We start from the raw sequence: 23,412 nt of genomic DNA, 5'->3' as shown, positions 1-23,412 counted from the left end.
GGCAATTCCAAGGTGTTTAATTTACAAGAAACTACATAGTAGGAAATTTTCCAGGAATGTTTATTTAGGCCCGTTATACACTGTGAAATAAATCATAGGATTTATCTTACGAAAAATGTTAAGACATATCTCGTAGGAAAGCCTATCCTTTTGTGCCATAGGCCTATACGTGAAGATTTTTCCTGTTGCATATCCTCCGAAGAGGTCCGAAGAGGTTACTTGCTCAGCAATGTTTTCCAGTACCTTCTGCCTTGCATGTTTGTTGTAATGGAGCGTTGACTTTGTAGTATATAAAAAGGTATGCTCCTCGTATGCACTAATAAGTGTACAAATAGAATCTTTGTTGGCAGGGAGGAAACAAATTTGTTTTCAGTTTCTCTCACCTGATGTCGCTTAAATCGAAATTTTACGAATTTTCTTTCCGAAATAAAGAATGCTCTAAACAAGAGAAATCTCATAGGATCGTTCAGAACATAGGAAATGATATGTAATCTGATGTCATGCACGTTAAGATTTTGACTCTAGGAACAATCGTAAGAAATCTCCTTCGATTTATCTCATAGTGTATAGCAGACCTTACTTACCGTACCTAACAACAGGACATGTTGGAAATGACGTTCTTTCGTCTGAATACATATGCCTACGTCTTTGAACCAGTGTTTCTTCCAGACATTTTTTTTTTTGGAGGCACTGCCTCCCGGAGGAAACCAAAATAATACGTCTATAATATATCTAATAATAAATAGAATTGAACCAGCAGTGCCCCCCCGAAACATTTTTTTCGAAAGAACGATTGCTTTGAACACGTTCATAGCCACAGTTTGTAGTTTTCGATGTTCAATATCATCGATTGTTTGAGCAATGTGCTTCTTAAGCTGCTGAATGCTGTGTGGATTTAAAAGAAAGAAAAACTTTTTTGAATAATGAGTTGAATTGTTGAAACAAAAAACTTTTAAAAATTGTTGTGCAGATGTGTACAGCTTCCTGTTCTTTAGTTATATAAGAACGTATTCTTCCGGCACTGAGTACATATGAAAGAACACTTTTCGCTATCTATTTCAATTCTTGCTCTATTGCGATCACTGTTGAAACAGAAATGGTTTACTTCTACGCAGGCCCGCAACAGACACAGAAGTTTGAGGGGGGAGGGGCATGAATAAGATAAGGGGGCCAAGTCATTAAAAATTCTCTTACAAATATCTAAATTGTGATTTTTGTATTAATAATAGCATTTTGTATTGAGGTCTGGAGGGGCCATGAAAAGTTTAGGGGGCAGGCCCCCTTTGGCCCCCTTTAGTTGCGGGCCTGCTTCTACAGAGGGTTAAGACAAAAAATGGAATCTATTCTTGACAAACAGAATCCATAGTCATCTTATCTCAGATCAGCAATTTTTCGATTGGTTTGATGCAGCTTCCCACCGTTTCCTATCCTGGGCCAGACTATTCATTTCTTTGTAGCTTTTAGGGGGGCGCGGTGGCTCAGTGGGTTTTCTCGGGGTTCTCCCGTTTCCTCCCACTTTCTTCATTCCACAATTTCATTCATTTCTCATAATCACCGTCTCCTTTAGTTTAACCGGCATAAGCGTGGGACGTAAAACTCAAAGATTTTATTTCATTTTTCTTTGTAGCTTTTCTTCCCTATATCCTGTAGGCTATTATTTGGTCCGTATATTTCAATCACTTCCTTGTACTAGATATTTTCCCCTCTACAATTCCCTCCATAGCTATTAACAAGATTCCTTCATATCTCATGGTGGCGGTGGTGGTTTGTCTTTTCGAAATATTCCTTCAATATATCCCTTCTTTTCTCCTACTATTTCCAATACTCTTTCATTTGATACGTGGTCAGTCCATCTAATTTTCATCATTCTCCTATAGATTTCCCTTCTCCGTTTTCCTTTTTCTCCTATAGTTTATGTCTCACATCCATACAATGATGTATATACAACAGACATATGCTCAATCCATATCAAAAAATATTACTCATTACCTATTATTTTTTTCTATGAGATAAACGCTGAAACTGAAAACGGTTGATTCCCATCTTTTGAATTGGCGGCTAAGAGCGAAGATATATAGCGCAGTTGCTGTATATGGAAAGGTTACCTAATTAGCGGAAGTAAATTCGGCCTTGTGTCCTGAAATTATTAGATACAACATCTTGTGGTCTTATAACAAATTTAATGACATAGCCAGCTTGGCTTATATAGTGCGAGTTTTAAAACCAAATGCCTCAATAGTTGTTATACACATAGTAATAATGATAATACTAAACACTTCTGTAGTGTTCACTACAATTTAAAAATGGAATAGTCCCCCTGAAACAATTATTCCTTTCCCGATTAGATGAATGAAACGATTTGATTCTTGATTAGAAGTAATTACGTTGTATCGTAAGGCTTTCAACTAATCTTTTACTCTTTTAATATTTTGAAAAGTGTGAAACAAAAGCTTACCATACATATTTAGCGGCGTGATTTGGTTTAGGCTTCGAGATTTCATTCAGGCGATCATTGGGCATAAAGTACAGAGCAGCAAGAGGGATGCGCCAACCTTCTCGCTGCAAAAACAAAATACCAGAAAAATAAAGTTGGTACATAGCCATTAAAATGTTTATTAGAATACTTTGACCAGAATAAACTTAAATTTAAAGACAAATATCACCGAAGCTTCATTTTGAGAAATAGAAACTTAAATAGATTAATCAAGTACATTTGTTACCTCCAATATCAAAGATACAAGTGGTAAATTCTCAGTTCCGAATCATAGGGCTGGAAGGGAAAGACAGAATAGGCCAGTCTCTGTTTTACATTTATTTTCAACAACTTATGATTCCTTACTTTTCTTGTATTTCTTGAAGATTGTTTCGGATATAGTATACATGAAGCTGCATCAGTTCCCGAAGGAGCAGGACGCTCATACTTTTAGGGATTATTCATTGAGTATGTACGAACTTACAAAGGGGGTAAAAAAGCGACTTTTATTTACTTATCGACTGATACGAAAAAAAAATTAGAAGGTACCTGTACTTTATATCTGCATGTGTAGTGCCCTTGTACTTGATCTATGACTATGTGTGTGTGTGGGGGGGGGGGCGATTTAACGCATATCGCATGTCTTGTACACATGGATACTTCTTACTATTGCACTACGTAGAAAATTTATGGTATTTCGTGTAGAAGTGGTAATAGAACACAGAAGAAACGCAGATCAGGGGGTTTTCATGTATATTATTACCATTGTTTCTTACATAAGTTCTTTCACAGTCAATTTTGTAGGTCAGCACAAACCACAAACATTGTAAGTTTCTTATGTGGCCACTGGCGCCGAATTAGTAGTCCGGAGAATCTGAATATCTTCTCTTGAATATCTGGCAACGAAACACATTGTTGAACAGGGCCCCAAAGATACACACAAATCGACACCCCTATATGAGCATTTTCGTGTTATTTTGATTGGGGAAAAAATTCGATGATGTTCACTGATGTGGCTAATTTTTTCACCGCATAATTTACGCACCCTTGTTTCAAAACAACTTTTTTCGTCTAAAAAGTGCGAAAATTACGCGAGTAAATACGGTATTTTGATCACTTCTGGGGATGGCATTTTCAGAGCTCCGGGAGGGCAATGCCCCAAAAACATGTCCGGAAATAACACTGAACGTAACTGCAGCCGACGGTTGTTCAAAACGGAATTTTATACTATAGATACTGCAGGTTTCCTCGACCTATTTCATATCACGAACCCCACCCCCTTCTTGTTATATCATTTTGTCAGATACCCCAAGTAACTTTCATTTTGTAATAAGGATTTTGATTACAACTGCTTCGTAATTTACAGCTGTATTCTATATATGTGTCTGCAACCTTCATCTTGTTAGCTCTCGGTGCCAACGAGGTTCCAATTACTAGAAAGGTGGCCAAAACTCCCTAAATCTAAGTTTCGATTTTGAGATTTTTAATACCCTAAATAGTCAAGTGCGATCTTTACCGTTAGGAACGACCAATTTTTCACGATCAGATGCACATCTGGTTGTCGAATCTCGTAAGTACCGAACTAGTCACATCGGATCTCACTCAGAATACAAGTAAACGGAGTTTTCAATTCAGCTCCATTTCCTTATGAGTATGTAGTTATTCTAACTCTTTGAAATGAGACCAACGACTGAAAGTAAGTAAATTTTACGTACGTAGAAAAAATATAATAAAATTAGATTGTTATTAAATTATTGGAACATCTGTAACAATATATTTATATTTTTTATCCTTTACAGTTTAAAACAAATGTTACAATGTCAGAAATCAAAAAATCCCACAAGATTTTACTCTCAAACTTCTCGTTTTTTTTTTTAAACATCGTTCCTCATTTATATAAAGCAAGAATTAGCTGCACCTATTTGTACATTTTTTTTATCCACGTTTTACAACAGCAAAACATAAATATGATTTTAGGCACGAAATGTATTTTTTCTTTTTGTTTGATGTAAAATTAATAAATAAATAATAAAATATAACAATGAATTTATTTTGTCATTAAAAATTCAAAATCAACGACCGGGGGAAGCTTCTCAATACCGATATTTCTTAAAATAGAATTGTTTTATTTTAAGACTGCCATATTGGATCGACCATTTTATGTTTTCGAAAACGTTACCCCACTGTCGTAAGCATTCTGTTCAATTTGCAGTTGGTAACGCGAAGACAACGTTCATTTTGGATCACATCTGAAGATAGGGGAGCCGACGAAGAAGACGAATAGATCAGACTGAAGGATTACAAGCATACTGTTATTCGAGAATCCGTTGGATGCATCGAGGCAAAACCAAGACGCACAATGCTAAAGTGAAACATAAAATGAAACCTTTCAGTTTAAAGTCCCTTTAACCTAAAGGAGACGAATGAAAAATTATTGAAGAACTGGTGGTATGAGAATGTGGAAGGAAACGGGAAAACCCTGAGAAAACCCACGGACACGATGTTGTCCACCACAAACTCACTTGGCTTGTGGTTGAACCAGGGTTCACACGCATCAGAGGTAAGCGCTCTACCACTGAACCACCATGCTTCTCAATGTTAAAATGAAGAAGACCCGAGGTTCAAAAACAACCCTTGGTGAAAACAGCATTACATTAGGAACGCTCCAGGAAGTTAACTCAAAATGCAAAGTACTATGGACTAAAATTCCTCGTTATCTTACTCTCCCTCAGAGGCTGATCTTCATTCATTCATAGGTATTCTGTCTTTATTGGTAAGTCACTTGCCGCAGCTGAGAAGCTTCCATGCTGCACGGTCCTCCGCTAACCTCTTCGTCTTCGCGTATGATCTTTCTGTTTTAATATCATCCATTAATTATAGTCTCCTTCGCCCCCTCCCTCTCTTTCCAGCCACCATACCCTCTAGGACGTCCCTCATGATACAATCTCTTCTTAGGCAATGTCCCAACCAGTTTCTCTTCTTCCTAATAATATCTAAAAGTGTTCTTTTCTCACCCACCATTTCTAACACTCTCTCATTCGTTTTCCGCTCGACCCAACTAATTCTTGCCATTCTTCTCCACACCCACATTTCGAAGGCTTCCAGCCGATTTTCATCACCTTTACGTAATGTCCACGTTTCCGACCCATACAGTACAACACTCCACACGAAGCATTTTATGAGTCTTTTTCTCAACTCTTTATTCAAGGTCCCACAAAACAGACTTTTCTTCCTCCTAAAGGCTTCTTTCGCCATTCCTATCCTTGCTTTTATTTCACGTTCGCACTTCATGTTATTACTAAGAATACTGCCCAGATATCGAAAACTATTCACTTGTTCTATTTCCTCCCCTCCTACTTTTATATTTGACACAGACCCCTTCGTTCAAATCACCATGGCTTTTGTCTTTCTAACATTTATTTTCATCTCATATTCTTCAAAGCCCTTTCTCATTTTTTCTAATATTTTATTGATTTTCTTTCCAGATTCTGCAAGAAGCGCCATATCGTCTGCAAATCTTATGCATCTAATCATCCTACCTTCTACCGAAATGCCATCATCATCATGTAGGCTCTTTTTCACTATCTCTTTTAAATAGACATTAAATAGTGTTGGCGAGAGGCAGCATTCTTGTCGAACTCTCCTTCCAATTGCACCCTCTTCCGTCAGTTCTTCCCCTATCCTAACACTTACTTGTTGGTTCATGTATAAGTTTCTTATGAGTTTTTATCTTTCCATTCCAACCGTATCTTCGTTAGAACTCCCAACAACAATTCCCAATTCACGCGGTCAAAAGCCTTTTCTAGATCAAGAAATACAACATACACCTCTTCCCCTTTTTCTATAAATCTTTCACTGATCGCCCTTAATAATCCAATTGCATTTCTTGTGCCCTTGCCTCATCTGAACCCGAACTGCTCCTCCTCAACATCTTTATTTGTTCTTTCATATAACCTTCTGTTCAGTATTCGGAGCAGAATTTTAGCTACATGAGATTAGAGACTAATAGTTCTATAATCCTCACATCTCCTTGTCTTCGATTTCTTAGCCATCGGTATCATGATCGTTTTAAGAAAGTATTTTGGCCATTCTCCTGTTTCATATATTTCATTGCATAGTCGCAACAATTCTTTCTTTCCTTTGTCTCCTATATTTTTAATGAATTCGATTGGATGTTATCTATTCCGGTTGCCTTTCCATTCCTAATCTCGGATATAGCCTTTCCAAACTCATCTCGAAGAATACTAAATCCTTTATCATCCTCGCCTACTTCATTTTCTGCTTCAACATTTAGGCTACACGGTCTATCCCTACTCTCATATAAGTCTTCAACGTATTCTTTCCACCTTCCTGTGACATCATTTCTCTCGCTGACTACCTTCCCATTCTTATTTTCTACTGCAATCATAATACCCACTTGTTTCCTCCGAAATTCCATAGATTTCACCTCCTTGTACATTTCCTCATATTGCCCACCTCTTTCTAATTCTTCTGTCCTCGCATTTTTTTTTGTAAAACTCTTCCCTCGCTCTGTCTGTTTCTCTTCGTAATTCATTATTTAACTTTCTGTACATCTTTCTGCCCTCTTCTGTATCAACCTGTTTCCACATCTTCCTCTCCCTCATTTTCTGCAACATCTGCTCTGTAACCCACAGTTTCTTCGCAGTTTTGTGTTCGCGGTAACCTACTGCTTCTTCTGCAGCCTGCTGTAAGAAATGTTTAATATGTTCCCACCATGCGTTACTACCTGCGCCTATCCTTTTCTCGCTTGAATATTTTTCTTCGAATTTTTCAACGAAAAGATTTCTTATTTCCTCGTTTTTCAACTTTTCAATATTCAACACTTTGTTACCTACTTTTTTTTGCCTACATTTTCCAGTCGAATATCTACTTCGGCCAGCACAAGATTATGATCAGAGAAAATATCAGTCCCGGGAAGGGTTTTCGCGTTCTTTAAGCTATTCCGATACCTGTCCTGAATCATAACATAGTCTATCTGATATCTTCCGCCGTCTATTGGTGATTTCCATGTATATCTTCTTCTCTTGTGCTGATTGAACCAAGCGTTCCCAATTACTAGTGAATTCTGTCTACAGAAATTCTCCAGGGGATACGGACAAAATCTCGCGGCCGAAACATCGCCGCCCAAAACCTCGCGTGGCCAAAACCTCGCCGCCCAAAACCTCGCGGGACAAAATCTCGCCGGGCCAAAACCTCGCGTTGCCAAAACCTCGCCGGGCCGAAACCTCGCCACCCAAAACATCGCGTGGCCAAAACCTCGCCACGAATGAAACTTTTCTTTAAAATTTACCCAATGAGTTTCTTAATATGCAATCCCACATTACAAATAATAATAATAATAATAATAATAATAATAATAATAATAATAATAATAATAATAATAATAATAATAATAATAATAATATACAAAACATCGTGTGCGTGGGCTTCCTCGGGCTATTCCCGTTTCCTCCCACTTTCTTTATTCGATCATTTCCTTCATCCTGGTCATCTACGACTCCTTTAACCTACAGGACATAAACAAGGGACGTCGTAAAAACTCATATATTATTTCATACTTTCACAAATATTATTAGATTTTTGTTGAAATTTTAAGATTTGGATGTTCCAAAGTTCATGAAACTAACCCCGTTAGTTGCCATTACTTTCCTTATGCAGACTTTCTTTCCCTATAACCAGTTTAAAAACATCCTGTCGCCCTACCTTCACATTGAAATCCTCTAATACAGAAATTTAATTTTCATATGGTATCGCGGGACTTAGTCAAATACCCGTGATACTTTTTCTGAAACAGCATCTTTTATACCGTCATCCTTTTCATCTGTTGGAACATTTACATTTTGGTCAGGCGAGATTTTGGGTATGGCAATATTTTGGGACGCGAGGTTTTGGCAAGGCGAGATTTTGGTCAGGCGAGATTTTGGGTTTGGCGATATTTTGGGACGCGAGGTTTTGGCCCGGCGAGATTTTGGCCCGCGAGGTTTTGGCCAGGCGAGGTTTTGGCCCCGCGAGATTTTGGCCCACGACGTTTTGGGCGGCGAGGTTTTGGCCAAGCGGGGTTTTGGCCCGGCGAGATTTTGTCCCGCGAGGTTTTGGCCAGGCGAGGTTTCGGCCCGGCGAGATTTTGGGCCGCGAGGTTTTGGGAGGCGAGGTTTTGGTCCGCGGGATTGTCGCCGCGAGGTTCTGGCCGCGAGGTTTTGTACCCAAACCATTCTCCAGTCCCTCTCCCATTTTATTTCTTTCGCCTAAACCATATTTGCCTACGATAATACCTTCCTGTTTTTCTCCCACAACTGCATTGAAATCTCCCATTAGAATTATGCATGCACCCTTCTTCTCCTTATCTATAATTTCTTCTGTTTTCTCATAATTTTCCTCTACTTCTTCAGTTGCATGCGAAGTCGTTGGTGCATATGTCTGTATTACCACTAAATTCTTTGTTTTCCCTTTAAGTCTTAACATCATAACTCTATCATCAATAAATTCTACTTTCACTACCTTCTCCTTTAAGCGCTTTCCAAGAATTATTCCTACGCCATTATGACCGCCCTTTTCATTACCTGAGTAAAACATTCTATATCCTTCGCTGTTCAATACCCCATTATCTTCCCATCTGACTTCACAAACGCCTACCAAATCTAAATTATTTTGTTTCATTTCTTCTTTAAGATTTTCTAATTTTCCTCCCTGTAACATAGTACGTATGTTCCATGTCCCTATCCTAAACCTTTTGCTCTTCCCTGTCTTTCTTTGTCTGTCTTCTCCCTATTATTACTTCCTCGTCCAATAGTCCTTCCCAAGCACCCCCCTCCCGGAGATCCGAATGGGGGGATATTTTACCTCCGGAACTATATTTTGACCTGCGAAAGACCATTGTTCATATGTTCTATTTTTGCTGCCAGCAAACTAGGTAAAATAGAGTGGTGGTTTCCCATTGCCTTCCACCCCGCAGTATCCCAGCTGTTAAAGTGACTCTGACTACGCCTAGGACTAATGTCCAAGTTGCCGTACCAATCACTATGATTTCCGCCAATTTGGCTACTGGAGAACTGCTGCCTTCTCCCAGAACACTCTTCGTCTGGCTACTCCATTTAGACCAATTCGGTAGGGGTGGCCCTTCTGGTAGTGAACTACCACCGACACAGCTCTAAATTTCACTGTAGCACGCAATCCTCCTCACCCGACACATAAGTGTCTTCGTAAAGGTGGTGTTTATCGGGGAGGGAGGCTGATCTAGAAGTTAAAAAACAGGGGGAACAGTACAGTCAGCCCCCAGACTATGATAGGTATAGGATGAGTTTACTATGAACTTTTTTAAAAATATATAAACAATACCTTAAATTATTTTTGTTACTCAAAAAACGGGGTGCCTAGGCCTCCCGGCCTCAGGCTAGATCTGCCACTGCTCTCCTTTCCCCCGCTTTCTCCTTTCTGCTTACTCTTTTGTTTCATTTCACGGACCAGATTTTAGATCCCAACCTTTGATTATAAGTTCTTATAAGAGGAATGTCAGAATATTTCTCCGCACATGTCCTGGTTTTTAATCAGTTACAGAGATATCAATGAGGTATCACTGAGAAGATGATCATAATGAGTTTTCAACTGACGGAGAGAGGATTTTCCGATTTGTCGTATACAGTGAGTAGATGGTGTACTGTGGATCAGTGATGATTGAATGGTTAATTCGCTCATTGTACGAGGGGTTACTGAAAAGATCGTTGCCCAGCCCAGAAGGAGTGCATGTGGAATGATGAAATTTTAAAGTTACTCAGCATACTTCCCCCAAAGTTCAACACATTTCCTTGCACAATTCTCCAATTTTTGCAAACCAGTTAAAAAGAAATTGAACACTGTTCCTCTCACCACAGTTCCGTAACACTAATCACCTCCTTATCAGATCGAATATAGCATATTTTCAAGTGTTGTTTGAGTTTAGGGAATAAGTAATAGTCTGACCGAGCTAGATCTGGCAATAAGGAGGATGATCTAGACAATGAAATCCTAGATTATGTAATATCAATTGTGTTTGTAGTGGTCGATGTACAGGACCATTGTTCTGAAAAAACAGAATTTCTTTTTTCAATTTCTCCTGGCTTTCAATTTGTCTTTCAGTTTTGTGAATAACACATAGTAATAGCTTGAATTAAATTCTGACCCTTGGGCAGGTAGTCTATGAGTATGGCTCCATCCTTATCAGAATAACGTTGCAAACACTTTCGCAGCACTTTCGAGACTTCTGTCTCTTGAACGTTTAGGGGCGAGAGTAACCTGAGTGCTGCCACTTCATTGACTGTTTTTTCGTTTTCGCATCGTAGTGGTACTGCAATGTTTCGTCCATGTTACTATTCGTGAAAGAAATTACTCGGCATTAAGGTTAAAATAGGAAATGATTTTCTTGAATGTCCTCACACTTTCACGCTTTGGATCTGCTGACAGACTTCCAAGAACCCATTTTGCCGAGAGCTTGTACATGCCAAAGTCATTATGAATTATGCTACTTAGGCGTTCCCAAGAAATGCAAACAATCTCTGCCACACGTTTTGTTAAGATTATGTTATTTTCAAGAATTAAGTGAATTTCAACCACGATTTTTGTGACAGCCACTGTTTCTGGTCATCCTGCACGTGAAGCATAATCTATTGAGAAATCACTATGTTTGAACTGTACTTCCTCGTCACTTCTTCACCGCTACATATGACGAAAGCGAGTCCCATAGTGTTTCACTGATTGCCTCATGAATCTGCATCGGACACTTTCCTTGACGGAATAAAACTTTGATGACAACTTTAATCTCGATGTTCGTGAAATTTGCTGGTTTGGCATACGTGATCACTTTAAAGAGTTCAAAAACATAATAAGAATTTCTTTATTAATATATATATATATATATATATATATATATATATATATATATATATATATATATATATATATATATGTGTGTGTGTGTGTGTGTAAATATGTATTTGTACATCCAGATATAGTATGTTCTTTAGAACTGTACAATTTCATCCTTCTAGCTGCACTCTTTCTGGGTTGTGGTACGAATTTTTCAGCAACCCCCTCGTATACTCCTCTTTAAACATATATTGTTGCAATCTTTCGTAGGAGATTTTAATCCTTTGTATTGAAAAAAATACTTGGTTACATCTATAATTGTGTACTTTGTTTTACAGGATGATAGCAAGCTTTTCTAACAAAATAAACGCTGCAATTACTTCTGAAATTGTCGTTTTAGGGATTTTGTTAAATCAATTTTAATCAATTGTAATTTGACAAAATAAGCTTAGTCTACAGAAGAACTATAAGCTTACCTCCTGTCGCGAGGGGCGTATAAAGTAGCGCCAGTTTGGCTTGGCAAGAACTGTGTCGTGCTGTGCTCTGCTGAGGTTGGTTCTTGGTATTGGCCGGTAGTTGGGCTTTGGCTTCCGATGCTTCTTGCATGTATGGCTCATGCTACTCGTACTGCTCGACGATTCCATGTTCCTCAACGTTGGTAAGACTCCCCCTAAAATCTAACGGACTAAGCACTTGGGCATCCAACCATCTGACAAGATGGCGGTGAGGTGGAAAATACTGAAATAGTAACACATAAATATTAAAGTAGTATAAATAACTATAACCGATCCACGATTCCATGATTTGTACCCTAGTGTACAATGCATTTTAGCTATCATTTATTTTTTCGAAATATTTCTGATTTGTGCAACAAACGCAGAAGGTAAAACATTCTGAAATTAGTAATTTTCATTTTTTTATGCGATGAAAATGTACTTTTATTCACGAGACTATCCAGATGCTCCTCCAGACGTTTTACCGCTAGCGAACTGTTGGTAAGACACAAGAAGTGAAGGGAACAATAACATATTCCGAGTCCGAAAGCATAACTGGACAGAATCCAAAACGAACGATAACACATTCAGAATTGCTACTTTTTAAAGGTAACTAAGAAAGTTCTGTCACACCACTACCACTTTCGAACATCGATATGTCACCTAAGACCTATCTGGAAGAGCAAAAATTGTTTCCATCAGCATTGATGGCCTTCTTTCAATGTTCTGGAAGGTCATGGATTCTATCGCGGTAGAACTTGGTGGACCGTAAAGCGAAGAAGGTATCAAGTACATTTTCCACCTCTACTGGGGATTTGAACTGGCGACGGTGATTGTCCAAGGAACGGAACGGACGGTGATAATCGGATAGTCTAATGTCCGGGAGTATAGCGGATGCAATAGTATTTCCCATCCAAAGCGTAGAATGGGTCCCGGGTCATCCTAGCCACGTGGGGCTTAGTATTGTTCTGTAACAGGCGGACCCTTTGAGATTCAGAAGTGCTGGCTCCAGAGTTTTGAGTTTTTCTTGAACACGGCTCAACTGCTAACAGTACACACTTGCACTGATGCTCTAACCAGTTGGTAGCAGTTCCCGAGGCACGACTCCGCGAACAGTCCACAAAACACATAGGAGGACCTTCTCCTGGTGCAGTTCGGCTATTTTGGAACCGGCTCGTGGGATGCTAACCAATGATCACGGCGCCGTGGAGTTTCGTACAGGACCATGTGCACACACTGTCCAGAAATAGCTCCTTCCTCAGACGGGACAGCAAAGAAACACAAGTGTCTGCTCGCGTATTCTTCTGGTCCGAAGTAAAATTATGTGGGACTCATCGACTCAACTTGTAGTGCTTCCCAAGTTGATGGAGGTGCTACAGAATGGTTTTTCCACTCACACTGAATTGTAGTCTCAGTTCCTCACATGTCTGGCCACTGTTCGAACCAATTGCTGCCTGCAGATCTTAATTTTCAACATGTGTTGGTCTTCCTGCACGTGATGCGTCTTCGAGTGTTTCGTCACCGTCCTTAAACCACCGCTGAAATGTACGCGTAGTCACAAGACCCTCACCAAAGGCCTGGAATATTTTCCGCCCCGCTACAGCGGCGCTTGACCCGAGTTTGAACTCGTACAGCATTCACACCCTTATGACGTTCTGTGGAGGACATTCATCTGACACAGACATATTGAGCAAGCCATGAGGTGACAAACCATCTGATGTCAAAATAATAAAGAAAGGAACCGATTCAAAAATGAGAAGAACAATGAATTAAGGAAATGTTTAATTCGTATAAAATATAAAGATTTGGATGCTTGGTGGTCAGTCGGGTCAATCAGTCAAGTCACTCATGTCAGTGTGGTCACTCACGTCAGGGAGTTGGTTTTGGTCTGTCAGTGAAGTCCAACCAGAGGTTCCCTCAGTTAAGTCAAGATGTCATTCTGAGACAGTCAGATTTGAGTTCACCAATCACCTAGAAGAACAGTGGGAACCTGCAATCTCGACAATTGCAGAGAGTTCTAGGTTTAACGCCGCTGATACCAAAGTGTTCCAGTTCAACGTAGACTTATAGAAAGGTCAGTCTTGCTCAATATTTAATGTTGCATGTATTGGCGAATCGTGTATTCTACTAGGACGATTTGATACAACTAAAACAATCAGTATGAATAATTACATAATGAACATTCCTTCTCACATTACATATTTGTTCTTTAATTAAATCATACACACGACAAAATGCATAATAGGGTTCGTAGTGGCTTTTTTATTATTTTGATCAAAAAAATCAGTGAAATTTTCTTTCCGAAGACCATTTTAAGTAGGTGAACTTGAAATTTGTGTGTTTCGTAATCGTAATTTCTATCTCAGATTACTTCGGTTTAAGAAAACGGAGGAGTAGGGGGAGGCTCATTTTACTATTTCAGAGAGCCTTTTTGATCAAAATAACAAAAAAAAAAGTCAAGAAAACCTTTTATTCTTCATTTAATGAATATGAACCACAAACATCATCAAATCACTGCACTTCTATTGTTTCCAGTGTTGCTAACTGTGACATCAAAGTTAACGAAACTTCGCTAACTTCAAAAGGCTGTAGTTAATTCATGAAGCATTGGTCGAGAATGGTATTTGTTGTGTTTATCATTCACGTAAAGTTGAACCATGTGACAAAATTTCAGAATTTTGAAAGATGGTATTTTCGAGAAAATGGCGTCCAAAAATGGCGATCTTTGAAAATTTTGCAATTTCTCGAATTTTTTTCCGACAAAACGGTTGCACACACAAGTGATACATTTTTTTTCCGGAAAGCGTGTAACTAGGTCTTACTAACAGTGAAAACAGAATTTTAAAATTGGAACCGGAAGTGCTCGAAAAAAATTCGCAATCTTCGACTTTTTAGATAAACTGACGTTCGTTTGTTAATTTATGTACAAAAAGATACGCATGCACAAACCAAGCTATAATAAAATATACTTTATTTATATTCATATGTACATACCACAACAAGAATTATAACCCTACCTGTTTCCATAGCTGAATGGTGGGGCTCCGAAGTTGACCATTTTTCATGTCTTCTATAATTCATAAATTGTACTCCCCGTCTTTGATGGCCCATTACTTGGCGAAATTTTTTTCGACAAAACAAAAAAAAAAAAAAAAAAAAAAAAAAAATGGGTCTCTTAAAAACATGTCTAGTTGCTATAAAAAAGTTTCAACAATATCTAAGATGGTGATGGTATAATTTTATTTTATTTTATTTTATTTTATTTTATTTATTTATTTATTTATTTATTTATTTTTGCCTGAGTTGAAATGGAAGGCACCAGCTATGCTTATCATTGCATACGACTGGGATGGTGTAATCATAAACCTTACCGTTTCCCAAGGACAAACCGTTAGTGCAGAGTACTACTGCAATTTTTTGCAAAACAATCTGCGAGTAGCTGTAAGACGACGCGACTTCCTGACGAACCCACCCATCATTCTCCATAACAATGCAAGGATACATTCAGCAGGTGCGGTCACTGATTTGTTGCATTGTTGCGGCTGGGAAGTGTTGTATCACCCCCCGTATTCTCAAGATTTAAGTCCCTGCGAGTACGACTTCTTCCCGAAGATGAAGGAACCACTTCGTGGGACACGATTTCGTACAATTGATGATCTCCTCCAGGTGACCAATCGCTCCATCCACACTATCCAGACATTAGGTACTGCCTACGGCATCGTTTCCCAACCTTTTTCAACTTGCGGCACACTACAGGTGTAACTTGAATTCTCACGGCATACCCATATATATATAAAATTACTATTATTATTTGTAAATATAAAATACCGTGGTATTTTAATGTGATTACTGATCTCCTTACAGAGAAGAAAGCTCGATCACTGATTTCCTCCCGTAGTAAATCATTATGCTTATTTTTCATTCTAATTTTAAAATAGAAAACAATTGCAATGAAATATAGGACTCGGTTTTGAAAAATCCACTTTCTCTTTCGAAAACTGTATCTAACCTTTAACTAAAAGGGAAGATCACTAAATAACGAACAAATAAACAAATCTCCTATACTTTTAAAATACAAATGTAGGTAATTTGTATGCATGTTTGCTTTGTTGAATTTATTGAATGATATGTTAAAATTTCAAGTTAGGAAATAGTCTGCAACAATAAAGAAGCAATAATGGTCATGACAATGATAAATACGTTTTTCAACATTAAAAATGTACAGAAAAGTAACACAGTATGAAACTTAAAATTGTAGATTTATAGTAGAGGTTCATAGTAATGTGAAATACAAATATATATTCTCCCCTATGTCTTGCAATTTGTTCCTATAGAATTAATAATTTGTTTCGATTTCCTCGCGGCACACTGGTTGGGGAACGCTGGCCTACGGCATCCACATCACTGGGAACGCGTGATTCAGAATGCTGGTGATTTACATCGAGGGTCTGTAAAACTTAGAACCTTGTAAGTGCTCTACATCTCAAGATATACCGTTGTTGCCATTATTAAGAATCCAAGCCTTTTTTATATACCTAGTATAATAAATACTTTAATAGTCTATCTCAGGGCTATCCAAATGGCGGCCCGCCAAATCATTTCCTGCGGCCCACAAAGCTTTCATGATTTACGATTGTTATAACTGATAATATTTTAATTTATATTCATTCATTCATTTAATGTTTCCACTCTTCTTTCGGAATAAGGCATCCATTTAGCGCTTCTATACAACAAAAAGGAGCAGGCATCCAAGACAACACTGGAGTCAGTAATGTAACCGTTGCTGAAAGGGACGATTACTTCAATGAACGAATTTATATTTGATCTAGCTTTTTAAATCAGACCCTTTCTTCCTCGAACTTTGCCTAGAAGCCATAGCGCGCAAGAAATACACCACTTCTTGTGATAAACACAATTTAGCATACTTTCCAAGCTGCAATCGTCTGACATTAGATTTTGAAAAGGAAGTGTTTAATTTTTCTGAGTTCTGTAGAAACATCGAGAGTATCATGAATGGATTTAATGCGAGATTCTCAGATTTTGACAAATTAAAAAAAAACGGCATAGCATTATTTACTAATGCATTGACAATAAACATCGAAGAACAAGCTCCAAACTTACAGCTCGAACTTTGTGACTTTCAGTCTGACCCATTGTTTCAGACAAGAACAAAGAAAGGAGTAGATTTTTCAGACTACTTTCTAACAAACGTTTCCCTAGCTTTTGTGTGTTGTGTTGGAAAATAGTGTCACTGTTTGGTAGTACTTATCTGTGCGAAAGTGCATTTTCCACCATGAAAATTGTAAAGAATCGCTCCAGAAGCTGCCTTGGAGATTCTTCTCTCTTACATCTGCGAGTTACATCTTTTACAAGAGGAATGGATGTAGATACCCCAGCCCTTGTAAACGCTGCTAGTCACCCTCATTAGTCACATTGAATAGGAATGTTAAATTTCAAATATATTTTTTATATTTTTCTTTTGTAGTGTAATAATAATAATAATAATAATAATAATAATAATAATAATAATAATAATAATAATAATAATAATAATAATAATAATAATAATAATAATAATAATAATAATAATTATTATTATTATTATTATTATTATTATTATTATTATTATTATTATTATTATTATTATTATTATTATTAGCTGCGGCCCTCCACCTTACTAGTAAAGACAGTTATGGCCCTCAGGCTTATTATAATTGGACACCACTGGTCTATCTAATAAAAAATGTGAAATTCTATATCGGAAGGTATTACCCCTCCTCAAGCTAAATCTGTAATGACGCGATTGACATCCGCCAACAACGTTTTATGATAATTAACAATTACTCGTAAAGAGCCCTTTTAAACATACACTCATTTCGTCCACTTCAAATTTTTCTTTCGTTCTGGATTTTAATTTTTAATTTAAACACGCCAAAATATTGCTAAACAAAATTTTAAATTTTATCGAATATTTGAAATGTTGAATTTGAAAACATATTTTATGAGTCTATTTGCGATTATTTGTTGCATGATTCAGAATTCGCTCTGACGATACTCTGATGATTCAGAATTCGCCGCGTTAGTGTGGCAATGCCAGTTTGAAAGCCTTAATGTAATAAATTAGTATATCCAGGGCTGGAATTAGGGGGTGTACCGGTGCAGTGCACTCTCCCCTTCGTTGGAAATATACACTATCTAAAGTGAGAAGTTAGCCGTGAAAATAGCAGCACTTTCCGAAAATTTCTGCTGTCATGTTTATATTTGGGGCTTAAAAGAACACGGAGTTTTGCAAAAGTAATAGTTTAAGTCAATTTACTAAAGGTTGAAAGAAAGCGATTCACCTAAACCAGACACTTAACATTTCCAGGGCAATTCCTATTCACATCAGAGATGCCTAAAGCCATTTAAAAATTTCAAATTTAATTCAAATATATTCGTAGTTATTGGTGCACCCCCGGTCAAAACGTCCTGGATCCGGCCCTGAACATAGCAATATCTCTACATGATGGACTTAGGTTAACATTGGCCGAGAAAGATATCGCGTGAAAATTGACACATTAACCAGTGGCGTATTTAGGGGGGCTTTCGGGCTTAATCCCCCCCGAAATCTTACTTAGTATTGTACAGTAAATGAAATATCTTGCAGAATTTTCAGATTTCCAGGCAAAGCCCCTCCCGAAATAAAATCGTAAATACGCCACTGGTTGTGTACTATCTTGATATTGTATATGTGAAGAAATATATTATTATTATTATTCCCTTGTGTTTCAAAGCAAACCTATAGAATATCATTCCATAAGTACTTAATCCCTCTATAAATGTTCTATAACTTTAGCAATACGGAAATAAAATAATTTTATCTTAAATCTATATTAAAATTGCACTAAATTGATTTTCTAAACGATGTACTTACATGGTACAGAAAATTTAGAGAAAAAAAATATATAAATAAAAAATGTCCAAATTTTAAGTCATCATAAACCAGTGGAAAATTTTGAACAAAACTGTCAGGGAAACATATTTAACAATAGATATCCAATGCATTCTTATTAGTTGGATCAAAAATTCACTTTATTTCAATCACAAAATTTCTTGGAGGCCTTATATATGTAGAACTACATAGAATGTAGCCAAATTCAAACTATCACTTAACTCAATATGATGTGCTTATTCCGTAGAAAATACAAAAACTCGATTTAGGGTCCATTCAAAAATTTTGTGGCCCCTGATCCAGAAACTAATTATTGGCCAAGTTTGCAATCTTTTGAACCGTTTTTTTTTTATAATTCCTAAAATTCTTGTTCTTCTATTCATTTGGATTTCCTATGAAATCAATTGTTATTCTGCTCACAACTTTTATTTTTTTCTCTTGATATCTTTGCTAATGAAACTTTAATTAGAAATATGGATACAGTTTCAAAACACCATAAAATGATCAGATTACTTATGACTATCTTTATCGAAATATGGAGTACGTTTTAGTGTAGAGCTATCTAAAATTGGTAATTTACAGTTAAAATATATTAATGAACATGAAAAAATAATATTGTGCTTGAAGTTATAGGAGACTTTGATTTGTGTATTATAAGTGCACTTTCCTAGTGATTCCCATTGATCCCACGATGGCGTCATTTACCGGACATATAAATGATCAGTTGATTAGCATCAAGAATTAGATTTCTGGGCTTTCGGCATCTATGACCATGTATAAGGAATGACGTCACTCGGGGATGACACTATCCGAGGAAAGGGAAGGAAGGAACTGGCCTGGGACCTGAATGTTCAGTACGATCCCGTCATTTGCCTGATGTGAATGAGGAAAACCTCACTCAGGATTTTGACTGGAAAAAGCTTTTACACATTTTCGACCGAGTGCCCCCACCGGGAATCAAAGGCGGGACCGCTGGTATCAAAGATAAGAATGAAATGATTAGTTGAACAATGTGTATTTGCAGTGAAATAATTTTACAAAACTATGACTGTTAAGAAACTGGAAGAAGAGATTGAGCACCCCCTCCAATTTCGACCCCGTTATGAAAAAATTACGTGACCTCATACAACAAAGTTCTTAAGTCCAGAATTTTGAAACAATTGGTCCAGTACTAAGCAAGAAGCATCCAAGACGATAGGGAAAGCGACGCCGAATTTGCCAGTTCTGCACGACGTGTTAAAGTTTCATTAGGTTTGTTACGCCTAGTGCTCTCAAACGGGTCGGGTCAACTGGGGTCGGGTCAGTCGGGTCAATCGGATCAGCTCGGGTCGGGTTATTGGGTCGGGTCACTCGGTCTAGTCAGCTCGAGTCGGGTCAGTCGGGTCAGTTCACTTTGGTCAACTGAGTTTAGGTTGAGCTTAAACTCGGCTGGAGTCGAAAGCTGCTGTTTTTCACTAGCTGCCTAATTAAAAATAGCAATTTTCAATTGATTTTATAGAAACCATAAATCTATTTTGAACACTTGCAGCTAGTGTTTTTATGGTAAATGCTTATTTTTGTACTTGTGTGTACTTTAATTTTTAAATGTGGAAGATTGATTTAATCAACCGACTGTAATATTAATATCTACGCCAATATGGAGTCTGGATTTAGAACAAAACTAGAAGTTGCTTAAGCAAGGCCAAAAGAAAGATTGGATATGGACGGCAAGCCCAAGCTGGGCCGCGGTGGCTCAGTGGTAGAGTATTCATCTCTGGTGCATGGTGTCCATGGTTCGATCCCAGGTTATGCTAAGTTGGCTTTGTGGTGGAGAAACGCCATGTAGTGGGCTTTCTCGGGGTTCTCCTGTTTCCTCCCACTTTCTTCATTCCACCATTTCATTCATTTCTCATGATCACCATATCCCTTAGCCTCGGTGCAGAATCGAGGGACCTTAAACTGAATATTTCATTTTATTTCACCAAGCCCAAGAACATCAATACAAGAACAAGATAAAGATTGGATATGCAAGACGAAGTGCATAGTAATCTTGCTCTTGGCCTTGTTTTGGTGATCACCAAGTAGCGATGAGCATATTTTCTTGCTTTCCGTATAGTATGAAAGACCATAATCAAAATCACACTTGGTCTTCATCTGTACCGATGAAGCGAGCAATCTTGGCTCTTGTATAGCATGGAAGACTACCAAGACTACGAAATGCAGGATCAAGACTTGACTGTGCAAGACAAAGAATAAGACGCAGTATTGATGACCAAGACCCAGGGTGTGAATTGTTTGAATTTCATTTGTTGGGCTGAAAGTGATGAAATAAAATTAGTACTTTATAATTAATTATCATACTGTATTTTTAAATTTTAAATTACAAAATTCATATTATGTATCTTCTTACTTGCAACTATATATACTGTAAAATACGTTTTAATTACCGAGAAAGAAAAATCAAAGTGGTGCAGGTCCCGGAATCATAAGAACCTAGTTTGGAATGAAATTTGAAGGGTTGGAAAAAATCACAGGTGTTCTCCCGTTTCCTTTTCTCTCCGCCAATAGACTCTTGCTACTGCCTTACGAGAAGAGCCCCTGCCGTCCAAGCAGGTGAGAACACTGACCTTAGGGGCCGCGGTGGCTCAGTGGTAGAGCGTTCACCTCTGGTGCTTGGGGTCCTGGGTTCAAACTCTCTCCCACCAAGTGAACTTTGTGGTGGACAATCGCCGTGTGCATGGGTTTTCTCGGGGTTCTCCCACTTTCTTCATTCCACCATTTCATTCATTACTCATCATCAGCGTCTCCTTTAACCTAGCCGGCATAACTGTGGGACGTAAAATTCAAAAATTTCATTTCATTTCAACACTGACCTTGAAGAAAAATTTCATCACATAGAACTAAAGCAAGAGAAAAAAATAAATTTCTTCCACGTCGGACATTGGTATCAGTTATAAAAAGAAATAACCAAATCTCACAAGTGCCTAATATTCATTAATATGCATATACAAATCCCCCGCTTGATCTAGCTAGTAATTAACGTGTAAGACTTCGGTACACGTGGTCCGGGTTTAATTCCCAATGGGAGTGCATTTTGGCGTTCACCCAGTGTCGTGACCATAGTGCTTTCAAACGGGTCGGGTTGACCTGACCCGATCCGTGACCCGACCCGACCCGTTGTCGGGTTGTCGGGTCGGGTCACTCGGGTCAGTCAATTCGGGTCGGGTCGGCCTTTAACTCGACCCGACCCGTTGAGAGCACTAATTACGCTGCACATTGGGAAGATGTATTATTTCTACGTTTCTATAAAATTCAGGTGGTTCAAAAACTGAGAACATGGGATTTCAATAACATAACTATTTCTGAAGGACAATTCTTAGCTGCTCTCAATGAAAATTAAAAAAAATGCAGGATATTTTATGGATGTCAGACGAAGTGTAATTTCACATGGAAGGGTGTGTAAACAAACAAAATACACGTTGTTCACTTGACTATTCGTCCAATACTAAATGCATTATTGTAGGAACAAAATAGCATTCTTACAATCTTGTCAACGTAAAAGAAATCAAAAATTAAAATCTCTCGTAACCTCCCTCATCCTTTATCATCATCATCATCATATTTTTTTTTTTTAGTTCCTTCGTGGCTATGTAGATAGTGAATGCGCCATTGGCGTGGAAGACCCGGATTCGGCGAGAGGGGGATGGTGTGATGTGGATGTTAAACTGTTGGTTCACGTCACATATAACCTTGCTGCTGAACGAGACGCTAAACTCAAATGCAATTCAATCTTCTTCTTTGTCTCTACCTTTCACCATGTTTATATTGGGTGGGCGTTCCCGTCTTTATTTTCTTCCACTTCCTTCTATTTTGGGAATCATCTATTTTCCATCCCTTCTTCACCAGATCATTTTGTATCTTGCCCTTTCATCTCATCTTCTTCTCTTCTATAGAACTCTCTTTCCCACATAGTCATCGTTTATTCGTTCATGTCCCAGCCACCTCAGGCTCCGATCTTGAAATGTTTTTCTCAAGAGTCTCACCTTAACATTGTCTCTTATATAATAATTCCTTATTAAGTCCTTCCTCGTCCCCATCATGCATCCAACATAATTCTCATCTCTGCACCACCTTTTATATTCTAAGAAATAAAATTCGCCTCATATTTCCTTCAACTTTATATTCGTGTAAGTCCTTTTCTCGATAATTAATAATAATAATAATAATAATAATAATAATAATAATAATAATAATAATAATAATAATAATAATAATAATAATAATAATAATAATAATAATAAAGTGCTTTAAAAAAGTCATGTTTGTATAGCAACCTGAAATTCCTTATCTCAGTTTAGGTGCAGATCAAGTTTGAGCATGCATAAAAATCATTAAATTAAAATGCAGTTAGTAGTCGAGTCAAACTGACTTCAGTTGAGACTGTCCGGCTGTTAAGTCGGTCAGATAGAATAACCTCTATATAGTACAGGTTAAAATATCATTTTGATCAGTTGTCGGAAGACGATTTAAGCTGCAGTTTCAAAATTTTTGTAGTCCACAAATTAATCACATGACTCAATTGTTTTACTTATATTTATTTATAAAATCACAATGTAAATGCATAATGATTTTTTGCATACAATCCTATATTATTTTTATATAAATTATTTCTATAT

General features: G+C 37.7%; 1 protein-coding gene across 1 annotated transcript in view; it reads right to left on the bottom strand.

Moving 5' to 3' along the window:
* The window catches only part of LOC145666938 (uncharacterized), a 49,895-nt gene extending 31,080 nt beyond the window's left edge, over positions 1-18,815 (bottom strand). The window contains exons 1-3 of the mRNA XM_081734553.1: positions 18,740-18,815; positions 11,809-12,070; positions 2,456-2,559 (exon numbers count right to left, since the gene is read on the bottom strand). Coding sequence (XP_081590679.1) covers positions 2,456-2,559; positions 11,809-11,976 — 272 coding nt within the window. The 5' untranslated portion in view covers positions 11,977-12,070; positions 18,740-18,815. The remainder of the gene's footprint in view (positions 1-2,455; positions 2,560-11,808; positions 12,071-18,739) is intronic.
* Between the last annotated feature and the right edge of the window lie 4,597 nt (positions 18,816-23,412).

Source organism: Thermobia domestica, chromosome 12 (genome assembly GCF_964235325.1).
Source record: "Thermobia domestica chromosome 12, izTheDome1.hap1.1, whole genome shotgun sequence".
Lineage (NCBI taxonomy): Eukaryota > Metazoa > Arthropoda > Insecta > Zygentoma > Lepismatidae > Thermobia > Thermobia domestica.
This window is presented reverse-complemented; position numbering and strand designations above follow the sequence as displayed.